The sequence below is a fragment of the Peromyscus eremicus genome, unplaced genomic scaffold (genome assembly GCF_949786415.1).
Source record: "Peromyscus eremicus unplaced genomic scaffold, PerEre_H2_v1 PerEre#2#chr22_unloc_1, whole genome shotgun sequence".
NCBI lineage: Eukaryota > Metazoa > Chordata > Mammalia > Rodentia > Cricetidae > Peromyscus > Peromyscus eremicus.
In genome coordinates this window covers 11,733,647-11,758,310 of record NW_026734286.1, presented here as the reverse complement: position 1 = coordinate 11,758,310, position 24,664 = coordinate 11,733,647, and the positions used below count along the sequence as shown (strand labels likewise).

The 24,664-nt window shown below is 57.3% G+C and overlaps 1 protein-coding gene across 1 annotated transcript; it reads right to left on the bottom strand.

The window, feature by feature from the left end:
- Positions 1–564: 564 nt before the first annotated feature.
- On the bottom strand, positions 565–23,629 carry Shc2 (SHC adaptor protein 2). Its single transcript, XM_059251865.1, has 13 exons — positions 23,228–23,629; positions 15,652–15,722; positions 14,025–14,085; positions 13,780–13,899; positions 10,668–10,721; positions 10,494–10,545; positions 10,282–10,408; positions 9,713–9,878; positions 9,532–9,595; positions 7,371–7,535; positions 4,857–5,167; positions 2,400–2,533; positions 565–1,532 (listed from the first exon to the last, which is right to left on the bottom strand). Exons 1-12 carry the CDS (start codon positions 23,627–23,629, stop codon positions 2,405–2,407), a joined length of 1,722 nt encoding a protein of 573 aa, XP_059107848.1. The 3' UTR covers positions 565–1,532; positions 2,400–2,404.
- Positions 23,630–24,664: the final 1,035 nt, after the last annotated feature.

The window sequence follows — 24,664 nt, the reverse complement described above, 5'->3', positions numbered from 1 at the left end:
TGGGATAGTCTTGCATCCCTGCAGAAGTCCTGGCGGATGAGAAGTGCTCAAAGGACTGTGGTGGGATGAATGGATGAGCCGGCATGCGGGTAGATGAGTAAGTGGATAGAAGGGTGGGTGGGGTGTGGATAGGGCTGAAGGTGGGGTGGGTAGATGGATGGATGGGTGAGTGGGTGGATGAGAGAGAATGGATGGATGGGTGAGTGAATATATAGATGGATGGATGGGTGGGTGGGTAAATGGATGGATGGATGGGTTGATAGAAGGATGAACTAACTAGTTGGGTAGTGGGTGGGTGGATGAAAGAATGGGCTGGTGAGTGGATGGGTAGATACATGGATAGATATGTAGATGAACTGAAAGGTAGATGGATGGATGGGTGATTGGATGGATGGCATATGAACGGGTGAGTAGAAAGATGAGTGGGTGGATGGATAAGTTAGGAGGGGGATGGGTAGGGGGATGGAAAGATGGGTGGGTGGGGACGGGGCTCTCAGCCTCTGTATTTGGAGGAAGAGGATATCAAAGTGATCTGTAACTCTGCCTTTATTGGTGTCTCATGTTTGGGGCAGATGGAAGCTCTTACTCCCATGCCCTCCCTGGCATGGACTCCAGAACACCACACAGAGGTGCCCAGTCCTCCCTAGGGGCCCCTGTGTTCAGGGGCCATTCATTCAGGTGGGGCCCCTAGGGGGTAGGTCACAGTGATTCCAAGAAGGGGCTGGGGTAACACTGAACAGAGAAAGAGAGGCCTGCTTATTCTTGGAATAAAATCGTAGGCTTGTTGAGAGCTGGGGCACGGGGTGGGGTGGGGGGACTGTGGAGTGGTCAGACCCCACAGGCGCTCCAGCCCCAGGACTCAGCACAGCTTCCTCCTCAGCCTCAGTTATCCACCCGGGAACCCTGGCAGGCCACACAGGTGCAGCAGGCTCACGTTCAACGCTGTGTTTAATTACAGTTGAAGGTCCAGGCAGGTAACAGCTGGGAGGTGCTGAGTGGACGCCACACCTCAGTGAGGTTCCTCGGCCTCTGACTCACCTGGATGCCCTACCATTCCAGGTGAGCCTCAAGGCTGCTCCCCCAGCAGGGGGTTGAGACCCCAAAGCACCTTGACCCCCCCCCCCAAAGGCAACAGTGCATCTGGGTCCTCAGAGCCCAGCCAGGGCAGGAATCCACACCTGCCCACACGTCATTCCGTGGACACAGCCTGATGTCTCTGCCCCACGGGGAACCGAAGGCAGGGCCTGCATCTGGGGTGTCTTTGTTAAAGGCGACTCGGTCAGTCTTTGGTTTATACTACCTCACCCAAGCTCAGGGTGGAGGCTCAGGCAGGGCCAGGGGCTTGGACTCCGACTGTCTCACTGGCCCAGCCAGCCGAGCGCAGCTAGGGAAAGGCGGCTTCCTGAGGCTCATGCGGAAGGAGAAATGACGGCCACTCTGTTTCTGGTGGTTTCAAGGTCCAAGAGAAAGGCTGAGCCCTCAAGGCCATGGCAAGGGCCTTCGGGGGCAGGAGCTGGGCTGAGGACCATCACCTGTGGACAGAAAGAGGTAAAGTTAGGGTGTCCGTGACACGGCCACCTCTGTTCATCCAACAGAAAGGACCTCAGCAGCCATGGACACACAGCTACCTGGGACTTGGGATTCCGAGGCTGCTGCTGGGTGCCCCAGGGCAATACCTTAACCTCTCTGTGCAGACAAAGATGCTAGCCTCAGAACCTGTCTCAGAACCCTGTGGTCTAAGAGATAGCATAAGGACGCCGAGTGTTCACGTCTAGGCTCACAAATTCCTTTGAGGCTAAAATAGAACCTTTGTCTGGGTGACATACACCAACCCAGCATGGTACAGATATCGGAGAGGTCCACAGGGCCACATCATTTCAACAGAGCAGTTCTGCCTGCAGCCCTGGCCCCCAGGCAGGAGGAGAGGTTGTCATGGGGACGAAGAACAGCTTGACCTGACCAGCAGCTCTGGGGAAAATTCCACAGTGCCCCCCCTACTTCCCCCAACCCAGCTCCCACATCCAGCTGCTACCTCCTGCCCTCCCTACCACAGCCACCTCCCTCCTGCTGCTCTGCCCAGAGACCCTGAGGTCATCACGTCTTTTACTCCCTCTCCGTCAGCCCTCCATCCCCTGAACACCAAAAGCCCAAAGGTCAACCGAACCCACCCTCCCCCAGACAGGAAACCTGGGCAAGCAGCACACAGTAGGGCCAGCCCTTGGAGGGTGGCGTGACTGCTTCTAGGGGCTGGACTGGCTTTGGGATGATAAAATGTTCTGTAATTAGCTGTTGCTGGCGGTAGCCGCACCACACAGTGAATGTACTAAAGCCACGGGCGGCGGCGCACAGAGTGGGTGGCTATCGCCGGAAGACAGCGGATGGAGCAGGCTCCTGGGCACCTGGCTCACGGCTCCCGGGAGACCACTCCCCGCAGGTGCAGCTCGCTCTCCGCAGCCACGATGGGCAGGCCGTTCTTCAGGTGGTAGTCTATGAGGTGACTGATGCTCTCAAACAGTACGTCTTTCGTCCGCACCTGTGGGCAGAGACCTCAGCACCCACCCCAAACACACCCCACAGGCCACGCCCCCACCGGCTTAGACTCCACCCCAGAATCAGCCCCAAGACCGGTGTGGTAAGGCACACACCCATGAGCCCAGTGCTCAGGGAGGCTGAGGCAGGAGGATTTTGAGTATAAGGACAGCCTTGTTGACTCTTGTCTCAAAAACAACAATAAAAAGCAGAAAAGCTGGGGTTGGGGATTTAGCTCAGTGGTAGAGCGCTTGCCTAGCAAGTGCAAGGCCCTGGGTTCCGTCCTCAGCGCCAACCAAAAAAAAAAGCAGAAGAGCTGAGGCGTCTCAGTCGGTAACGTGCCTGCTGAGCAAGCATGGGGACCTGAGTCTGGATCCCCAACTCCCCGCGAAAGCTTCGTGCACCTGTAACCCCGGTACCGAAAGGGAGGAGCCTGCTCACCAGCCAACCTAAATCTTAGAGCACCAGCTTCAGTGAGAGACCATGCCTCAAAAGACAGGGTGGAGCTGGATGCCCTTAACCCCAGCATTCAGGGGGGCAGAGGCTAAGCTGGTCTACAAGCTACAAGACAACCACTGCTACACATCGAGACCCTGCCTCAAAAAAGGTACAAAGCCACGGAGAAAGACACACAAGCACACGTGCACACAAGAGAAGGAAGGAGACACACAGGAAGGGGGTGAGGGGGAGCCAGGAACACAAAGACAGAGATGGTATCGATGTGTCCACAAGCCAAAGACAGCAAGAATCACCAACCACTCCCAGACCCCAGCAAAGGCCTGGCACAGAGGTCTCCCCAGGACAAGCCCTGCCCTCTTCTAAGCTGTATCATTGGTGGCCGTGTGCTTCAGAAACCCAGGAAACCAAGACACCCCTGAAATCACAGGAGGGTCCAGCTAGACTGTGGTTCTCAACCTGTGGGTCACAAACCCCTTGGGGTTGAAAACCCCTTTCACACAGGGGTCGCACATCAGATATCCTGCCTATCAGATGTTTACATTATAATTCATAACAGTAGACAATTGGAAGTTATGAAGCAGCAACAAAGTAACACGAGGAACTGTATTAAAGGGTCACAGCATTAGAAAGGCTGAGAACCACTGCTCTAGACAGTAAAATAACTACGGCTTCCATGGCTGAGAAAGCTCCAAGCCCCGATCCTTCGTCCCTGTGGCATTAGAAGGACTTCCCAAACCCGAGGGCTTCAGAAGCAGTCATCTGTGTTCTCATGGCGCCGGCAAGATCCATGCCAGAGGAACGGGGAGCAAGGCCAGCCATGCTGCCTTTCAAGAGGCAGTCTGTGGTTCAGAAAAATAAGCAGATGGGGCTGGAGAGACGGCTCTGCAGTTAAGAGCACCGGCTGCTCTCGGGAGGACCATGGTTTGATTCCCAGCACCCACCTGGGCATTCATAACATTCATAACTCCAGTCCTCTGGGATCCTCTTCTGGCCTCCGAGGACACTACTGCACACACACATACATGTAGGCAAAACACCCATAGACATAAAATAATAATAACAAATTTGAAAAAAAAAAAGGGGGAAAATGAACAGAGCTAGGTGTGGTGGTGCACACCTTTAATCCCAGCACTCCACAGAGGCGGGCAGAGCTCTGAGTTCAAAGCCAGGCTGATGGTCTACAGAGGGAGTTTCATGCCAGACAGAGCTACACACAGTCAGAATTCGACTAAAAAAGGGGGTGGTGGTGACAACTGATTCCACAAAGGATCTGACTTGATAAATTAGAGATCCAGATAAACAAATCACAACTGCCATCCTGCATGTGGGGAACAGGCACCCAGTTGGAGAGGCTGGGGCTAGAAGTACTTCTGTGAACCCCAAAATGCTTTTCAAAGTTTTTTGAAACTTTAAAATGTTTGTTTGTTTATTTATTTATTTATTTATTCATTCATTCATTCATTCATTTATTTATTTATTTATTTTGAGACAACATTCTCATTCTGAAGTTCCAGGCTGGCCTGAAACTTTCTGCAATCCTCCTGCCTCAGCCTCCCAAGTGCTGGAGTGACAGGCATGAGTCACCACATTTGGATTCAACATTCTTTTTTATTCATCCCAGCACTCAGGAGGCAGAGGCAGGTGGCTCTCTGTAAATTGGAGCCTGGTCTTCAGAGCGAGTTCCAGGAAAGCCAGGCCTACACAGAGAAATCCTGTCTCAAAAGAAAATATCTTTAACTGAAAAATGTTTAGTTCTCCAGAAGCTAATGCCAACGAGCTTTTCGACCCTTAGGGATCATTATCTAAAAACCGGGGCCAACCCTGAAGTCCGGGGCCCCTGCCACCCCTCCTTCCCGAGGCCAGCTTACCACGCCCTCGGGGTCCACCAGCAGCAGATGCTTGGGCTGCCCTGCGTGCATGCCTGTGAGGACATACTGCCCCGGGTTGGTGACGCTGTCTCTCACGAGGAAGTCCCCGTCGGCACGAAGCAGCTTCTCCGCAGCCCGACGGCTCATGCGTCCATGGTACCAGGGCTCCTGCCTCAATTGCTCCTCTGTGGGTGCGATGGGGGCCCTGCGGGTAGGGGGGCTGGGCCACTGGTCCTCCAAAGGGAGCGGGGCTGCAGCGATGCCTGCTGCCACTGAGCACTCGTGCAGCTTCAGGGCATCCTCAAAGGGTCCTGTGGGTCATTTTTTTTTCTGTTGCTGGGACAGAACCCAGGCCTTCGGGCTTGCCAGGTAGGCTCACTCCAGAGTCCCACCCCCAGCCCCTCACTGGGGATTCTGGGCGGGGCTCCACCCTGACCACGCCCCCAGACCATCACTGGGGGATTCTAGGCGGGGCTCCAACCTGACCACGCCCCCAGCCCCTCCTGGGGGATTCTAGGCGGGGCTCCACCCTGACCACGCTCCCAGCCCCTCACTGGGGGATTCTAGGCGGGGCTCCACCCTGACCACGCCCCAGCCCCTCACTGGGGGATTCTAGGCGGGGCTCCACCCTGACCACGCCCCCAGCCCCTCACTGGGGATTCTAGGCGGGGCTCCACCCTGACCACGCCCCCAGCCCCTCACTGGGGATTCTAGGCGGGGCTCCACCCTGACCACGCCCCCAGCCCCTCACTGGGAGATTCTAGGCAAAGACTCTATCCCTCAGTCATGTCCCCAGTCCTTGTTTTACTTTTTGAGAGTCTCACCCAGTTGCCAAGGCCAGCCTTGAATTCTTTCTGCCTCATGCTCTTACTTTGTTGAATGCCCAGGGTTGCGCTGCAAGCCCAGATCTGAAACTTACTAGGCTCTATCTGGCGTTGGGTCGCAGCCTCTGCAACCCCAGCCTTGTGACTGTTGACAAGGTTTACTGGTTCCATTCACTGTCAAAGCTGTTTTCAGGGGAAGCTGAGACACACCAGAACTCCCTTCGCCCTGCCTCTACCGCCACAGACGCCACGGACGCCTCTACCGCCACGGACGCTCTACCGCCACGGATGCTCTACCGCCACGGACGCCTCTACCGCCACGGACGCCTCTACCGCCACGGATGCTCTACTGCCACAGACGGCTCCACCGCCACGGGCACCTCTACCGCCACGGACACCTCCACCGCCACGGATGCTCTACCGCCACGGAGGCCTCTACCGCCACGGATGCTCTACCGCCACGGATGCTCTACCGCCACGGACGGCTCTCATGGCTGACCACATCTTATGCCCTTGGCCTGGCTGACTGTTGGTAACAGCTGGTGGCCTCACCTCCCTACCTCTGTGGAACTGTCACTGCTCTGGGCCAGGTGACTTCTCCCAGTCTCGGGACCCTCCAGGGACGGGGGGAGGCAGAATGTGACTCAGATCGGCACCCACGTGCCTGACACAGGCCCCCACAGGCCCCACCGACTCCCCTGCCAAGTGGTGACGGCTGTCGCTCCTGGTCGGCTGCCTCTGCAGGGAGCTCACCCCAACCTGCTTTCCCGCTGTGAGGAGCCAAGAGGCCATGCTGTACAACCAGTGCCACCACCGCACACAGCAGGCGCTCAGGAGCTGTTACCTCTCGCCACAATTAGAGTGATGAGGAATGCAACGGCCGAGGTCTGGGGAATGGCTCAGTGCAAACCAGAGGACCAGAGTTCGATTCCCAGCACCCGTGTAAAGAGCTGGGGGCAACGGTGTGTCCTGGTAACTCCAACACAGAGGAAACGGAGACAGGAGGATCCCGGGGCTCACTGGGCGGGCAGCCTAACCTAGTTAGTAAATCCCGGGCCACTGAAAGGACGAGGTGTTTAGCACTGAGCAACAGTAGCCAAGGCTGTCTTCTGGCTTCTAAATGCTTATCGGCACACACCAAAGAAAAGCGACCGTAAAGACCGACTGCAAAGATCTGGAGGAAGAAATCTCTAGCCATGTGGGAGGCCCTGAGAGAGTCAGCACCCCGCAGTACCCAGGGGCGGGGGTGGGGCTGACATGAGAATATGGAGTGTTACAAACCCTTCTGGGCCATCAGACTGAGTCATCTTCCTGGGGGGGGGGCGGGCACTGGCTCCGCCACCACACCAGTTCTCCCTCCTCAGGATGGCGTTGCCAGAGGAGGAAGGTGGACCAGCTCTCCAACCCCCACATGAGACCCTGAGTTGAGATTGAGACAGCCAGAGAGATCTAGCCAATTAGGTAGGGACTGCCAGGCCCACTGCCAGCTCAGGGGTCTCCCCTCACTGTGGGCAGCGGCTGGGCTGCCCACAAAAGGGGTTTCAGCCTCACCCATCAGACCAGCTTGGGCATGGCACGGAAGTCTGCCCCTAGCCGACTGAGGTTCATAGTCTGGGACCGTCTACCCTCTGGGTTCCCAAGGACGCATTCCCCATGCCATCCCAGATCAGACGGAGAACCGGCCACGCACGCATGTCAAACAGGTCCTTCTTCGGGCTGTCCTCAGGCAGCAGAGGTGCCTCAGAAACGTCCTCGGGCTCCATGGCGTCCAGGCCCTGGGTGTTGACATACAGGTGCTCCTCGTAGTCATGTGGCCCTCGAGCATCTGCCTGCACATAGCCATCCCCAGGTGGGGCTGGAAAGGATGGAGGGTGGCAGGTCAGATGGAAACCCAGAGGACTTGGAGAGGGGAGCAGGACAGTGAATGGAACAAGACCCAGAGGGAGCGGGAGGGGGCAGGGACGCCACCAGTGTCACTCCACAGGTGGTGTCACTCCACAGGGCCCAAACCCAGGCTTGTCCAGGAGTAAAGAGCCACACAGCGCTCCAGCTGGGGACAGAGGCTGGTCACATGTGCAAGACTGGGCCAGAGCCCAGATATGCCACAGCAAGAGGGCCGCTCTCTGGCCAAAGGAAGGGTAGGCAGGGGCACCAAGCTCCAAAGAGCTGGACGCTCACGTGGACCCTCTGTTTAAACAGTAAAAGCCGGGGCTCTCGAGTGCCTGCACTATGTGACCGGCCACATGGTTGAGCTATTCCCACACTCTGCTCCTATTTTAAGGTGGCTGGCGGCAACCTCCTCCCCTTTCGTGTGTGTGTGTGTGTGTACATGTGGAGGCTGGAGGTCAGCGTTGGGTGTCTTCCTCACATATCCATCCTATTTTCTGAGACAAGGTCTCTCACTGAACCCGAAGCTCTGATTAAACTAGAAGAGATGGATGGTCAATGAGCCCTGGGGACCCTCCTGTCTCTGTCCTCGGCACTGGGACTCCGGACACGGACCATCTCACTCAGCTTTTACCTGGATGAGAGAGATCAATGTGGTTCTTCGTGCTGTTTCCCTTTGTAGTTACTTCTGGAATGGACCTGTCTCCGGAGGGCTATTGACATCGTGCCAGGTCCTACACCTCATCTCCACCCACCCAGGGGTAGCAGGGCGCCCTGTCCCCCAGCCTCGCCCCTCAGGGTCACTGGGGGCTGTGCTGACCTCATGAAGAGCCCTGACTATCATTTGTCCCGTCTGAGCTCAGCTGAGCAGATTTCTCAGAACCCCAGGCAGGAAGTGAGGATCGAACGGTAGCAGCGGTGGCCAAGCCCTCCTCGGGCAGTGCGAGCCCTGCCTGTGTTATCAGCATGATACAGGACACATGGCTCTGCCCTCTGAGAGCCCAGACATGTCACTTAGCCTCTGTAAAATGGGGAGAGTAAGAGCTCAATCATAAAATACTGATGGCAACTAAATGTGAATCCAGGAGCCAGCAGGATGTGATGTTCAAGGCCAGTTGGGTTGCAGAATGAGACCCTATATCAAAGGGTTTTTTTTGTTTTGTTTTGTTTTGTTTTTTGTCCTTTTCTGTTTTAAGGAAAATGCATCTATTTGTGAGCAGAAGTTCAAGGTCATCCTCAGCTACATAGTGAATTCAAGGCCAGCCTCGGCTACATGTGATCCTCTCTCTCTCTCTCTACACACACACACACACACACACACACACACACACACACACACACACACACACGAGAGTCAGAGGGGCTGACAAGACCTGAGATCTGTATGAACACTGACCGGGTCAAGTGGATGCCGGGAGAGAAGCAAGCCAAAGCCACAGCCCCAAATGGGAAGATTTATAAGGCACTGGGTGATCTCTGTCAAGTTCACAGAGGCCCCATCCACCTGGGAGTGGGTGCACAGTCCTCATACCAGAGAGGTCACATTGCTCTGTACGGAGGAGTATTATACAGTCATGAAAAGATGAAGAAGTCTGCAGTGTACAGGTGTGGGAAGATTCCACAAAGGATTGTCACTTGGTGCTCTATCAGTGAGCTCCGCACTGGAGACACTGGAAGGCAATTCATATTTGACATGCTTGAGTGTGCACAGAGAATTCTGGAAACCCTCAGTCATTAGTCACTAATATGCCAGCCTCGCCAAGGTACAGGGCAGGGGACACGGTCTCGCAGGAGGGCAGTGCCCCCTGGAGTTTAGAAGGGTGAGAAGCTGAGTGTGCCCCCAATGAAGATGGCAGGATAGGGGTAGAGCTGGGAGCACACAGCCTGCGGGGCACACGCAGAGAGGTTTGTCGGGGACGGGACATTTCAGGGGACCCCAGACTCTGTGAGGCCACACAACCTACCTATTCCAGAGGGACCCACGTCCCAAGGCAAGCCACGGGCATCTCTCCGTGCAGGTGACATTCCCTGCAAGAAAGGCGTGGTGACCCTGGTATGTGCCAGGCCCTCTTCCTACCCAGCACCCCTCACCACCCCGAGGGCAGCCCCAGGCCCCTCTGGCCCCATAGGACAGTGGAGACTGACCTGTCCGAGGCCCCCGAGTGTGGCCAGTGCGCAGGGCTGTGTGACAGCCAGTCTGGAGTCCACCAGCCCACCCAGGGGTGGCTCCTTCCCTGGAATGCTGTTGTAGTAATTGTGGTCCCCAGCCTCATCATCGTCACCCCAGGCCGACTCCTCCAGCCCCGTCAGCCTGAGGGCACAGAGCAAGGCTAGAATGCTTGGCCCTCCCTTCCCAACCCTCCACCTCCACCCATCAGCCACGCCTTCCCCACGTAACACGGGGGACAGTAACCATGATCCATGAGAGGGGACGTGGTGCCCTGTGCATAGGGTGGCCACGAACACCGGCCGCTGTCTGTACTAGAACCAGAGAGCAGCAGGCAGCACCCAGATGTAAGACATCCCACCCTCCTCTGCTATCAGAGGGGATCCCCTCAAGAGGACAAGGGTGCTGCCACCTGCCAGCCCTCAGTCTAGATGAGATAAATGGGGATGGGGCCACACAAGGTATTCTGGGCAAAGGAAGGCAGAGGCGGCCTGCCTCTGGAGAGTAGAGCTAGCAGCCTGGCCCCAGAAACCTGGTGTCTCTTTACCTTTCGGGGGGCACGACGGCCTTGGGGGGACTGTGCAGGTATTGCTTGAAGCGCAGCTCGAAGGCTTGGCCTACAGTGCTGATGATGCTCTGGGCTAGACCCTCACAGCATTCCAAGATGTGGCAGGCTGGGGAGGTCACGGGGTCAGTGGGCCTGTGACCTCCAGCACAGCCCTGCCCCGGGCCCAGGTCCCTGAGCTCCCTTCAGCTCACCTCTCTGGTTGATGGGGTCCTTGGCCACATAGGCCACGTAATCAGTCATGTCCTGGAGAGACAGGTGAGAGAGGTCAGCCGGTTCAGCTCCCCGGGTTGGGGGTCAGGGGGCCCAGCTGGGGTCAGGGCAGGCTGCGGTGACACGGGACGCCGAGGTCCGCCCACCCATCTTACCGTGTCACCGCCTGAAGCGAAGGAGATTGACTGCATATGATGGTTGGCGATGATCTGTGGGGACAGGGAAGCGGGTGTGGTCACGTGTGGTCACCGAGAGCCTGGCAGGTGAGCCACAGCCACACGGAGATGACATGGGGACGCTGTCTAACACTGTAAGGCCTCAGAGTCCCACCTGGGTCTCAGCCCCGTGCGAACTGGACAGGGCCTAAGGAAGGCACCGGAAGCCAGGTCTCGGGAGTCACATGATCGGGTGCCCACCTGAATGCAGACATGGCCACACCCTCAGTCACACACACACTCCCAGCCGCCTATCCCAGCCCTGGTCTCTGAATATGGACCAGCTATGTGTTCACTCCCGCTCATTTACACGACCCCACCCCGTCTGCTGCCTGTCACTCGGTTCCTAAAGTTGTAGAGGGATTTGATTTCCTCAGAATTAAAGCGTGCCCTCCTGGAGGGAGAAGGAGAAAGGGAGGAGTGGGGAGGAGGGAGGAGTGGGGAGGAGGGAGGAGTGGGGAGGAGGGAGGAGTGGGGAGGAGAAAGGGAGGAGTGGGGAGGAGGGAGAAGTGGGGAGGAGGAAGGAGTGGGGAGAAGGGAGGAGTGGGGAGAAGGGAGGAGTGGGGAGGAGGGAGGAGTGGGAAGGAGAAAGGGAGGAGTGGGGAGGAGGGAGGAATGGGGAGGAGTGGGGAGGAAGGAGGAGGGAGGAGTGGGGAGGAGAAAGGGAGGAGTGGGGAGGAGAAAGGGAGGAGTGGGGAGGAGTGGGGAGGAGAAAGGGAGGAGTGGGGAGGGGGGAGGAGGGGGGAGGAGGGAGGAATGGGGAGGAGAGAGGAGTGGGGAGGAGGGTGGAATGGGGAGGAGGGAGGAGTGGGGAGGAGGGAGAAGTGGGGATGAGGGAGGAGTGGGGAGGAGAAAGGGAGGAGTGGGGAGGAGAAAAGGAGTGGGGAGGAGAAAGGGAGGAGTGGGGAGGAGTGGGGAGGGGGGAGGAGGAAGGGAGGAGTGGGGAGGAGGGAGGAGTGGGGAGGAGGGAGGAGTGGGGAGGAGGGAGGCCCCTAAGACTCAACATAACAAAACTCACAAGACTCACAAGCTGAAACTGAGGCTTCAGGGGCCACATCTTCCCAGGAGCCTCTACAACCCCTCAGCGGGACCACGGGCTCAGGAGGAGACGGAACAAGCAGTGTCCTCCCACAGCGGCGGAGCTTGGGCGTCAGACTGCTCCAGGCTCTGCTCCAGGCTCTGGCCCCCTGCCCGCTGCCTTCCTTTGCCCTATCCCTAGGCCTGTGTCCAGAGTGGTCTTCCTTCTCCGTTAACAGCAGCAGCAGCAGCTCCTTCGGGAGCCCTTCCATGCTGCAGGCTCCCGTCTCTGTGTGGGGCAGAGTACCCCCACCTTCTAGAACCCACTCACTAAAAGTGTCTTCTCGGAAGACACCCCCCATGCAGGGCATCACACCCTGCACTCTACCAACTGAGTCCTCGCCCACAAGCATGTTCCTTTGGCACCAGCTGCATCTGATGTGAGGCCAGCTTGTCCTGTATCCGATGTGAGATGCCATGTGTAGCTCTGCGTGCCGTCCTGCACCTCGGCATGTGCCTACACCAGCAGCAGCCAGGAGGGTCAGAGACGCATGGATGGAAGGAATGCTCACTGAGGAATTATGGCTGCGACCACTGTTGATAAACTCAGCCTGTGCCTTGCTAGCGATAAAATTCCAGCTCATACTTCCTTGGATCTCAGATCTACCAGGGCGAAGTGAGAATTTGTGCACTAAGAGACCCAGGTCTGCCACATACCTGATGACCTGGTTAGGGTTAGAGTTAAGGTTAGGGGTTGGGGTAGGTTGCAATTGGGGCTAGTGTTAGAAGTGCGGCTGAAGTCAAGCACGGTGACCCATGCCTTTAATCCCAACAGAGGCAAGTGGGTGATCTCTACGAGTTTCGGGCCAGGCAAGGCTACGTGGTGAGTCTTTGCCTCAAAACAAAACAGTGGGGTTGGGATGGAGGTCGGAGCTAGAGTTAGGGTAATCAGAATTAAGAGTTGGGCTTGGGGTTCAGGTGGTTAGAGTCGGGATAAGGGTTATTGTTGGGGTCGAGGTCTTCCCGCAGCCTGTTCCCCACGGTGAGCGCCTCAGCAGGGCCTGCCCACCCTGCCTCAGTCTATCCTCATTTCAGTCCCCCCGACTGGACCCGGGCATGGCCCGTCGCCAGGACAACTGCTCAGCCAGCCCTGCATTGCCCCCAGCAGAGATGGGAATGCCATGGTCACTACGGACTCCAGACTCCTCCCCAGGTTCATGCTGTCCTTTCCCACAGGAGATGCCTCTCCTCCCCACGTCCAGGGGGAGCCCACTTCCAAGTCCTCAGAGTGCAGAGTGCTGAGAATGGTCCCTGGCCGCCGCCCACTCCAGCCCAGGTCCCCTCCCGGACAACTGCGGACATATCTGCCCTCGTGGTGGCCTTGCCCTGCATAAAGGCAGCAAGTAGACCATTCGGATCCTGGCTACCGGGGACTTCGTGCCCATAGTGACCCCCACATCCTGGCTCCACCTCAGCGGGCTTCATATGTTTCTGGACATCTTAAGGATCCTGCAGATTATAGGAGAGGCCTGCCAGGTGGGTGTGGCCGAGAGCTTTGAGGTTGGGTGGAGCCAAGAGCAGGGTAAAGGGTTTGTAGATGGATAGAGCCAAGGGTAAGGCCCAAGGTTGGTTCACCAGTGGGTGGAGTTGAGGGTGGGGCCAGATAGCACTGTGGACTGGGTTGAAAGTGGGCATGGCGGGGTCTATGGTGGCACTGACGGAGCGGCAGTGCTGAGGGTGGGGATGTGGATGGAGCTAGCTGTGGAGGGACTGAAGCCAGGTGGTGGGGGGGCACACTTTAATCCCAGCACTCGAGAGGCAGAGGCAGACGGATCTCTGGGTTCGAGGCCAGCCTGGTCTACAGAGTGAGTTCCGGGAGAGTCAGGGCTACACAGAGAAACCCTGTCTGGAAGTATAGGACTGAGAAGAATGATGCTGGGTAGAGTGGGGGTGGAGCCAAGGTCAGGATGTGGGTGGGGTAAATGGCTGTAGGCTGGGCAAAGGTGGGGTTGTGGGTGAGGGCAGTGGCTCCCACCTGGCGGGTGGCAGGAACAGAGAGGTTGAGGCCATCCACAGAGATGTTGACCGAGATGCTCATGCCAGCGAAGCGCAGGTTGCTCTTCCCCAGGATGGAGGCCAGCGCCTTGTTGGGGGCCTGGGAGGGTAGAGTGTGCCACCTGAGTCAGATGCCCGGGGCCAGAGCGGCTCTGGGTGGCGACATCGTTCCCTGCAGCCTCCCAAGACACACAGTAGCTCTGCAGGACCACAGGCAACACCCACCTTCTTCTTCCAGGAGCCCCGGACACCTGGCACGGCCTCATGGAGCCGGCTGATGGCTTCCCTGCGGAAGGGGGAGACCGAACTTAGAAACGCCAAGGAAAGCCGGGCGTGATGATCCCTTTGCTCAGGAGGCGAAGGCAGGAAGACAGTAAGATCAAGGCCAGCCTGGGCTTCATGAGAGCAGGTGGTGTCAAGGACTAGGGGCAGAGGTAGGACATGAGGCTGATGGGAAGTGAAGAGTCCTGGGTACCCAGTGTCCAGCATGGGCGAATGCACGCACAGCACGGTCCGTCCACCCACTGGAGTATTACTCAGCCCTGAAGAGGAGGTCTGACATGCACTACAGCATGAAGGGACCGTGAGGACACTTGTGATCAGTGAGACATGTGGTTAATCACCCAGGGGTGAGCCTCAGGGGACGTGTGCAGAGGGCTATCTCAATTGTGTTGAGGCGGGGAGAGCTGTCCACTAAGGTGGCACCATCCCCTAGGTAGGGGATGCTAGACTGTGTACGAATGAACAAAGCAAACTGAGCGTAAACATGCACATATTAATTCATCTCTTCTGTTCCCTATTATGACTGTGATCCTCAAGCAAATTTAACTTTATTATCTATCTATTATTTGATTACATCTTTATTATGATGAGCAGATCCTTCGAGCTTCTGCCTGATGCACTTCCCTCTGACGCACTGAGTGAGCTAAATAAACCCCGTCTCCCTTGAATGGCTTTTCTCAGGGTCTTGTCAGAGCGGCACCCAGTGACTAAGACAGAGACATGAGGCCACGGTGTGGGGCTCCCTGCGAAGAAATGCCCGGAGACAGGAAGTGGATTCGTAGGTGCTGGGTGGGCTGTGGGCAGATAACTGCTCATGAGAACAGGTCTTCCTTTTAGGGTGTTGGAATGTTCTGGAAATAGATCAGGTGGCTATAAAACACTATGCAGAGATATTTTAAAACAATGAATTGCAGTGTACAGGGGTGGGTTGTTGGGGCAATAAATCCTGTCTACTGTTTTTGTTTGTTTCTTGAGACAATCTCATTCCGTAGCCTAGGCTAGCCTGGTCATGGCAAACCTCCTGCCTCTGTCTCCCAAGCGCTGGAATTCCAGGTGTGAGTCACCACACCTGGCTTTGGGTCTTAGTTGTTTTGTTTGTTTGTTTGTTTTTGTCTTGTTTTTTTCCAGACACGGCTTTGCTATGTAGCTTTGGAGCCTGTCCTGGAACTCACTCTGTAGACCAGGCTGGCCTCGAACTCAGACAGATCCTCCTGCCTCTGCCTCCCGAGTGCTGGGATTAAAGGTGTGCACCACCGCCCAGCTGTGTCTTAGTTTTTAAGTTCACAGCAATTGGAATAAACAAAGCCTTTCCCAACACCCTCCTGAAGTCACACCCCACTGCAGGGCAGGCTGAAGGGAAACCGAGTTTGGGGAATGTTCTTCACAGCCATGCACAACAGCCAGAAACAGAGCTGAGACCCAAAGCTGAAGGACAGCCAGTGCTGAGCCCAGTCTTCTACTGTCTTTGGGTGCCTGGCAGGTCACCTCTACCCCACTATGCCACCTCAAGAGGCCTCATGATGGACGGGCCAACTGCGACCCAAGCTCCCAGCCCACTCCAAGGCCTCACCTTGTCACTTGCGTTCGGGTGTTGAAATCCAGAGACCGCATGGATCGGAGCACCTCAATACAGCCCATGTACTGGGGGAGAGAGAGTGTGATCAGTCAGCAGGCGGAGCCCAGCCCAGGAGCTGGTTCTCTGCAAAGAACTTAACTTTCTCTCCAGCGATCCAGAGCTCTTCTCCCTCCCTGACATCCACAGCCACTGCCCCAGGACCTTTACGCCTGGTGTCCTGGATCTACCCTCCCCCACCTAACACTGAGTCCTGCCCATCCCCGACCCCAAGGCTCAATTTCAATGTCCAGGCTCGGATGCCGGATGGTGGCATGCGCGTTCACTGAGTCCAGTCACCACCCACAGGACTGGCAGACAAGATCCAGACAGGGACCATCTGGCAGGCAAAGACACAAACATCAGCCTTCCACAGAAACCTCATCGCTGTAGTTCGGTTGGTAGAGCCCTCGCCCAGCATGTATTAGGCCCTGGGCTCCATCCCAAGCACCCCATAAATGCGGTGTGGTGGCACACACCTGAGGAGGCAGGAGGATGAGGAGGTGAAGGCCATCTTTGGCCACATAGGGAGTCTGTTTTGTGTTGCTTTTTGTTTTCCGAGGCAGGGTTTCTCTGTGTAGCCCTGGCTGTCCTGGAACTCTGTAGCCCAGGCTGGCCTCGAACTCACAGAGATCCGCCTGCCTCTGCCTCCCGAGTGCTGGGATTAAAGGCGTGCACCACCACTACCCTGCTATATAGGGAGTCCGAGGCCAACTTGGGATACAGAGACCCTGTCTCAAAAGAAAAAGAAACTTTGTGGGCCTCTATCTAGACAAACATCTCTGTGGAAAGGGACACAGTCAGCGGAACACAGGAGGAGCAAAGCGGAACCTTCAGTACATCCACCACCTGGCGTCCCCTCTGGAAGGGAAGCTGGCATGGGGGTGCACACCTGTCATCCCAGCACTCAGGAGGCTGAGGCTACCCTGAGCTGCATAGGGAGACTGTCTCAACAGAAGGGGGGAGCGAGGAATCTAGCTAGAAGAGGAAGTGACCAGAAATGACTGCCACTTCCTTCCAACCCCATCTTGGCAGCTGGTGACACAGCCTCCACCCACACGCTGGGGGGGTGGGGGGTGGGGGGTGCACGTGAGGTTCCCTGGAACTGGAGCCGCCCAGCTGTGGGAGCTGGGAATCACGTGCAGGTCCCTCTGCAAGACAGGCTCTTAACTAACACCGAGGCATCTCCCCAGCCTGCCGCTGACTTATGTCTCATCAGTTAATTTATTTTGGAGTCCTGCTTGTTGCCGAGGCTAGCCCCAAACTCCAGGCTTTGAGACATACTGCAGCTTCCCCATTCCCCAAGTGCTGGGACCATGTATACACACAGCCGCACCCAGCTTATTCTGTAATTTTGTATCATTTATTTACTTAGGTTGTTTAGGGGACAGGGACTCACGTAGCCCAGGCTAGCCTCAAACTCACTATATAACCAAGTATGACCTTACACTCCTGACCCTCCAGCCGCCACCTTCCAAGTGCTGGGATTCCAGTCATGTGGCACCATGACCACCTCCCAGGTAAAATAAAATAAAAAGATCAATGCATACATACATGCTTTCACCCAGTGACTCCAACTCTAGACTTTTCAGTCCACCAGCCCTGTGCCATGTGGGCAGATTCCCCGTGGGTGAGGAGAAATCAGCCAAGGCACCTACTGTCCTGTCCCCTCCCAGCACCGGACCCACCACAGCCCTCCTCTTGCAGCGACTGCCTCGGTTTCTCCTGAGGGGTTCCAGTGCTGATGGTGCCGACACAGGACCAATGAGTTCCACAGTCACAGAGTGACGGCTGAATTCACTGTAGCCAAATAAATAGCTTTGCAGCCCAAGTAGATCCCCTCATGCGGACACGCAGACACTAAGCTCTGCCCGTGCTCTCTCCAAGTTTACACTAACCTGGCTGCCCTCTGCGCTGGAGAAGCTGAACACACACGGCCCACAGTAGTAAAACGAGACAAGTTATTTTTATGAATTTATATGATACGATTTCCAAAGGCTGCTGCTCGGCGACAAGAGGGAAGGGGGAGGAGTCATCACGAGGACATTCGTGTGACTCGATGTGAAGGAACACGGGGGTGCATGCTCACCCACAGTTTGCATTCCCAGGTACATGAACTCAGCAGTCAGGCTGCCTCCAGGCAGAGGACCAGGATGCCACTGACACTCTAAAGTGACAATACATCACCCCTCACAGGCCACGTGATGATTTTGCCAGTACAATATCAGCAAGGGGACAGGGTCTCAGAAGCACGGGGACCTCGGATGCATCCCTGGCAGTCATCTAAGGTGACATGACTGTCCAAGATGCAAGGCCAGGAGCTGGATGAAGTGCCTTGTCCCAGCAGGCTGCTCACGTGCGAAAGGGTTCAGAGAGAGCACTCAGGACCCGCCCAGCACAGAACCGCCAGGAAGGGGAGTCTGCGCTCACGTCTCTGGGCCCCATGGGAGCAGGACAGGAGGAGCCGGGGAGATGGAACGGTACTGCCAGGCTAGAAGTGGGAGCCAGAATATGGCTGGGAAGCCAAGGCCACAGGCCCCTGCTGTGATGGTGTTACAGGGTTCATTCACTCTGAGTGGAAGAGGTATGGGGGAGCTACAGACAGAAGCGAGCTGAGCACCTCGCCTAAGGGATGGATGGTCAGTGAGGGATGAGTGGGAAGATGGGTGGATGGATGGATGAACGGGTGGATGGATGGGTAAATGAATGGATGCTTGTTGGGTGGGTGAGCGGGTGGGTGAGCAGGTTGGTGGATGGATGCTTGTTAGGTGGGTGAGCGGGTGGGTGGATGGAAGATTGTTGGGTGGGTGAGTGGGTGGGTGGATGGAAGATTGTTGGGTGGGTGAGCAGGTTGGTGGATGGAAGATTGTTGGGTGGGTGAGCGGGTGGGTGGTAGGCCGATGGCGAGCTTGTCAGTTCATGGACAGAGAAGAGTAACAGATAAACGGACAACATGGACTCCCTATCGGGCGTGTCTCTCTGCGTGGTACCATCAGAGAGCATCAGCCAGGCTCCCTGCTTTGGAAAGGCCCAGTTGCCCCCAGATCCCTCATTCCTGGCCCTTGTCTCTGTCAGTGGCAGTGCCCCAGGCCCTACAACATGTCTCACGCTGTCCTTCTGGGGGCCTAGGGAGCTGATGACTCATGGGACAAGCATGAGGACCTGACATAAGCACCCACATAAAAAGTGGAGCATTGTGGTATACACTGATAACCCCACTGTTAGAGATGCAAAGAGACACAGAATTCCTAGGACTTCCTTGCTGGCCAACCTCGCCCAATTGGTGAGCTACGGGCCAGTGAGAGTACATGTGCACATGCATCACACACACACACACACACACACACACACGTACACACATACTAAGGGAGGAGGGCTGTGCTACAGGGAATGGAGCAGCCACATGTCACAGTCACTGTCAGCTGGCACGTCTCAGGACATAAATGGGCCCTAGTCGGTGTGGTTCCAAAGCCACACGGCCCTGTTCTGGCTGGTCAGTCAGGAAAAGCACCAAGAACATGGCCCACAGGAAAGAAAGCCCTTTCTCCAGGACCACAGCCACCAGGAGAAGAGCTAGCCAGGGCAGCCAAGACCCTGAGGACGAAGAAGAGGTCTCCAGGGACCACCTGACAATCCCCACAAGGATAGGGCTTACGAATACTTCCATCCACATTCTAGAGGCCAAAGACCAGGATCCAGATGTGCTGGGGTTGAGCTGCCTCCAGAGGCTCCACAGAGCCCTTCCTGCCTCTCCCGGGTCCTCTGAGGCTTTTGGTTGGCGGCTACACCACTCATTCTCCCTGAACCGTCACAGCCTCCTTCCCCACGTCTTCCCACGCTATTTCTAAGGACAGCAGTCACCAGATTCGGGACTTAGCCTTCCTGGCCCAAGCCCATCTCCACGGACTACATCTGCAGAGACGCTGTGCCCATGTCTGGCTGCATTCTGAGGTACCAAGTTGGCATGAATTTGGAGGGGCACCTTCACCCCAGGACAAATGCCCACAACCTGGGTGCTTGACGGAGCCGCTGGGTTAGCCAATGCAAGCCGCCCACCCAGGACCTCTGTCTTCTGACATACGCCTCCTGCTTTGAGCCGCTCCACCAGGGCTGACAGTGACCACTCCTGGGAAAGTCTCAGGTGGCCCTCTGCTTCCCTGAGTTCTGCAGCTCAGAAAACATCCCATGTGGTGACATCGGTTCCCAGATGAATCTAGATATCTGGGGTTTGGCCTGAGCTCATCCGCAGGGTCCCTTCTGCCACAGGCTGTGGTCACAGGGACCCAATGAGGGGGGTCATCAGTCTACTGGCCACAGAGACACGTGAGAGCACGGCACGGTGCCGGGTCCTGCAGGCAGAGCCTCTGACTGATGCTTGACAGCAACTACCGGTAAATAAGGGTGGCACCGCCTCCCTCAGGGGCCAGAGTCTCGCTCAGATGGATCCATGTGATCATCTCCCTGCCCCCTGCTCTGACCTTCCCATTGTCAACCAGGAGGCCGGCCTGGCTCCCCACATTCACATTGTCAAGGCTCAAGCTTGGGGAGCAGGTAAGTGCCTCGGCTGCTTCACCCCACACGCCTTTCTGCCCTGTCCATTTCTAACATGGACACCATTCTGCATAACCCCCAGTCACCCAGGGCCGAGCCACGTCAGCTCTCCCCACACCTCCCACGTCCCCCTCGAATCCCTGTAGCCCCCTCTGTGCCCCATGATGCTGTTCTGACAACATCCCTGAAAAGATCCTTTGGAAACCCCAAGCTCCACCTTATCCAAGTCTCCCACTGTTACTGGAAAATTCCAGATTTGCCCCCTGCCACAGGGCCTTTGCACTGGTTGTGTCCTGCCAGAAGAGTCTCTGTGCCAGGGGTTTCCACAATTTCAGGTCTCAGCACTTGAGAGACGTCTTCCAAACCACTGTGACTGGAGAAGTTACAACTCCCACCGACGTCACCCAATTTTACTGTCCCTGCTCCTTCCCATGGGCTGTCTTCTGGTGTATTTATTATCTGTGTCTCCTACTGCAATCAAAGACTTGGCAGACAGGGACCAGAGACTCCCCACATCCTCTACAAGGTCACTATTCCACGGGGGCTGATCTAAACCCCACGCTGCTCACACCCCAACATCTGGAACCCCAACAACGACAGTTTCTGAACTCTCCACACATATCCACCAGACAGGACGGGGCCCCGGAGGAACTGGGTGTGAGGCAGCTGTGTGACACCAGAACCCAGCTGAACATCAAACCAGACACGGGAGAAAGGGGGCGGAAGCCAGAACGTGGGCACCAGCTACAGAGGGCACTCACATCCCGAATGTGCACGGGCCGAGGACCCAGAGGGAGATCCAAACACGGCCTGGGCGCTGCGCGGACCCAGAGCCACAGCCGGGACCAGGCATGCACCCGGAGGTTTCAGTGTCAAGGCCGAAGCGCTGGAGGGTTATCCGTCATCCGAGCTACTGCAGCCACGGACCACAGGCGAGGGACAGAAGACAGCAGGACCGCTATCACTCCATTCTGGAGGCTGGTCTGCAGACGGCGCTCCTCTGAGGCTCCACAGAGGGTCCCCTTCCCCTCCCAGCATCTGGGCTCCCAGGAATCGCCAGTGGCCCTTGGCTCAAGACTTTTATCTGTTGTTCTAGCCTCTAGCTCTTCTCTGAGCTGTTCAGTTGTCTTATGACAGGGTCTCGAATAGCCCAGGCTATCTCAAACTCGCCCTCTAGCAAAGGATAACATTGAATTCCTGATCCCCTGCCTCCACCTCCCAAGTACGGGGATGACAGGTGTGAGCCATCATGCCTGGCCCCTTGTGTCTCAGCTTTGGGCCTCAGTCACTGCAGGAGGGCCCACCCTGCTCCAGAGAAACCTCAGCTGAATCCACAACACCCATAACCAACCTGCTTCCTTCTTTTCTGTGTGTGTTTGGTTGTTGTGAGACAGATCTGGAACCCACGATGCAGACCAGGTTGGCCTCGAACTCACAGATTCTCCATCCTTAGCTTCTCCAGTGAGGGATTAAAGGCGTTCATCACCATGCCCACCTTCTTTTTCTTTGGATATGTAGCCCAGGCTGGCCTAGAACTCTTGGCAATCCTTCTGCTTCGGCCTGAATGCTGGGATTACAGGTGTGCCCCACCACTCTCAGCTGAACTCACTTCCGAAAAAGGTCCTATTTGTAGGTCCCCACTGGAGGACTCACCCAGCCCAGGGAGGAGGGACGTGACACTGTGCGGAAAGTGACATCCGGGTGGGAAAACGGGGCACAGTGAAAGACACAAACACCCTCTCAGCATCCTGGTCCAGGACATCCAACAAACGGCATTCAGGGATCGCTTGTCATCTCATAGATTGTGGTGGGCATGACACCAGACTAGGGTGCCCATGGCGAGCATCACGGACCAGCTTACTTTCAAGTGGTCGATCAAACTGCACACACAGGGGTAGATGCTTGGAGTGAAGATAAAATGTCCCGGGGACAAGTGGGAGATCATCCCCCACACCGCATCCCTTGCAAAGGTCACAATAAAAACCTGGTAGGGGGCCGGGCGGTGGCGGCACACCTTTAATCCCAGCACTCGGGAGGCAGAGGCAGGAGGATCTCTGTGAGTTCGAGACCAGCTTGGTCTACACAGCGAGATCCAGGACAGCCAGGACTGTTATATAGAGAAACCTTGTCTCGGAAAACAAAAAATCTGGTTTTTCGGGGGAAGGGGATTGGAGCTGGCGCTCATTGGATACAGATCTCGTCTGGCATAAATAAGGCTTTGAGTTCCATCCCCAGCACCGTATAGACGGGGTATGGTGGATGACTGTCACCCCAACATTTGCAAAATGGAGGCAGGAGGATCAGGAACTCAAGGTCATCCTTGGCTACCTAGTGACTTCCAGGCCAGCCCGAGCTACAAGAGACTCTGTTTCAAAAACAAAACAAAGAATAAAGTTCCGGGAGTGGTGGCACACATCTAACACCCCAATATCCGGGAAGTGGATGAGGCAGGATTGGCGGCCGGCAGTTGGGGATTGAAATCCTCTCCCCAAATCCCTACCCCCTCCCACCCCTGCCAAAATAAAAGGGATAAACACAGCCAGGCCCATTCACTTCGGCAGTTCTGGTGTCGAATCTGGAGCCCTGAGCGAGCTTAGGTTCCACGCTCCATCCAAGGTCTTTGCGTGTCCTCACTAAATCGCTGCAAAGTCGCTTTCCCTGAGGCTCCGAGGGTGACGGGGTCTTCTGCTCCCTGGCCTCACCTGGGAGACTCTCGCGCCCAATAGCTGGGGGGGGGGAGGGGGGAATAGCCTGCGCATGCGTGTGTCCCCTCCCCACCTGCGCCCTCTCCCCGCCCCTCCCCACGTGACGCCGTGGGAACTCGGACCCCAGTGCCTGCGGGTGGGGGCGGCCAAGAAGCGCGCACTGGAAACGGGGGTTCCAGGGTAGTGGGGCGAGCTCACTTGGCTCTGGGGATCCGGGAGACCAAACTGGAGGGAGTCCCCCTCCCCGGCGTGCGGGTAAGGAGGCTGGGCGCACTCACCCGCACGATGTAGGAGACCCCGGGCCCCAGGACCCTAGCGTCGGGGTGCAGCCAGCCATGCGCAGGCTTGTGGATGAAGCCGCCCTTGCGCGCCCACTCGTCGGCGACGTCGGGGGTCCCCCGCGCGCCCCGCGCCCCTGAACCCCGGCAGCGGCCAAGCGCGGGCAGCGGGCAGGGCGCGGCGCAGCGCGGTTCGCAGGCGCCCAGCACGGCGGCCAGCGCGGGGACCCCGGGCTCGGGTTGCGCCTCTGCCGCCCCCGCCGCGCGCGCCGCCGCCGGACCGCGACCCAGGAAGCCACCGGGCGCCGCGAACTTCCACTGCGGCATGCGCGGCAGCAGCGCGCAGAAGGTGGTGGGCGCCTCGGGCTCGGGGGCCGCGCGGCCACCCGGACCCTGCGTCATGGCCGCGGCCGCCGAGGAGCCCCGGCTGAGCCTGGCGCCGAGCCGCGCGCTCCTCCCCGCCGGGTGATGTCACCGCCTCGGCGCAGCGCGCAGCCGCGGGGGGCTGCGCTCCTGGGACCCCGGCCCTCCGCTGGCGGCACCGCATCCGACCCTGCATGGCCTGCCGGGGCTCCCGGAGGGGCTGTCCAGTCACGCTCTGACTGATGGGGAAACTGAGGCTAGGGGTCCCAGATGGGAGGCGGGGCAGGATCCTCCAACCTCGAAGTCCCCCTTCGGCCCCGCTCCAGCACCACCCTACCCTACCCTTTTCCTAAATGGAGAAACTGAGGCCTAGGGTCGCAGGTGCGGGGCGTCATCCTCCAACCCCGAGGTCCCCATCACCATTCCAGCAACATCCTGCTCTTCTTTACTTCTAAGTTGGGAACTGAGGCCTGGCTCCGGGCCCTAAAGTGCCCCCTAAGCCACTGTTCCAGCTGGGGCAGGGCAGTAGCTCACTAGGGAAACTGAGGGCCAGGGCAGGGGGAAGGCACAACAGGGAGTTGGGGTCTAGGGTGGCAGAGGCAGGCTGAGGGGGCCCCCGTCATCGACACTGTTTCAGCCATATCCTGCCCAACTTCTAAATAAGGCCTGGGGCAGGGCAGTGGCCGGGGTCCAGGACTAGAGAACTCGAACTCAGAGGTTCCTCCCCTTGCCCCCTCCACCTGGACCTTGTCCTGTTTTACTGTTTAGTGGGAAAACTGAAGCCTGGATGGAGGCAGGACGAGGTTTAAAGGGAAACTGAGGCCTGGAAGTACCTCAGGTGCCCAGGACACCGCAGGTGGGGCTGCGGTAGAAGGGTCTGAGGGTCAACACAGGCCGCCTCTTCTGGCGCCTGGCCTGGCTCCCAGGCTGTCAGCCAAGGACACGCATCGGTTCTTGGAGTCACCAGTTCCATCCCAGGTTCAAGGGACCTCTGAGATGCCTCCCTCGGACCCCGAGGGGATTCCTTCTGTGAGGGAAAGGGGGTGTCGTCATCCTCCTCCCCTGCGCCCTACC

What these genes read in the sequence shown, in the direction of transcription:
- Shc2 (XM_059251865.1), bottom strand. Translation starts at nt 23,629, where the DNA reads ATGACGCAGGGTCCGGGTGGCCGCGCGGCCCCCGAGCCCGAGGCGCCC. An exon ending in CTGTTCCTGCCACCCGCCAG is followed by an intron (nt 10,722 to 13,779) that starts GTGGGAGCCACT and finishes CTGTCCCCACAG; the next exon opens with ATCATCGCCAACCATCATAT. An exon ending in GAAGGACCTGTTTGACATGC is followed by an intron (nt 5,168 to 7,370) that starts GTGCGTGGCCGG and finishes AATGACCCACAG; the next exon opens with GACCCTTTGAGGATGCCCTG.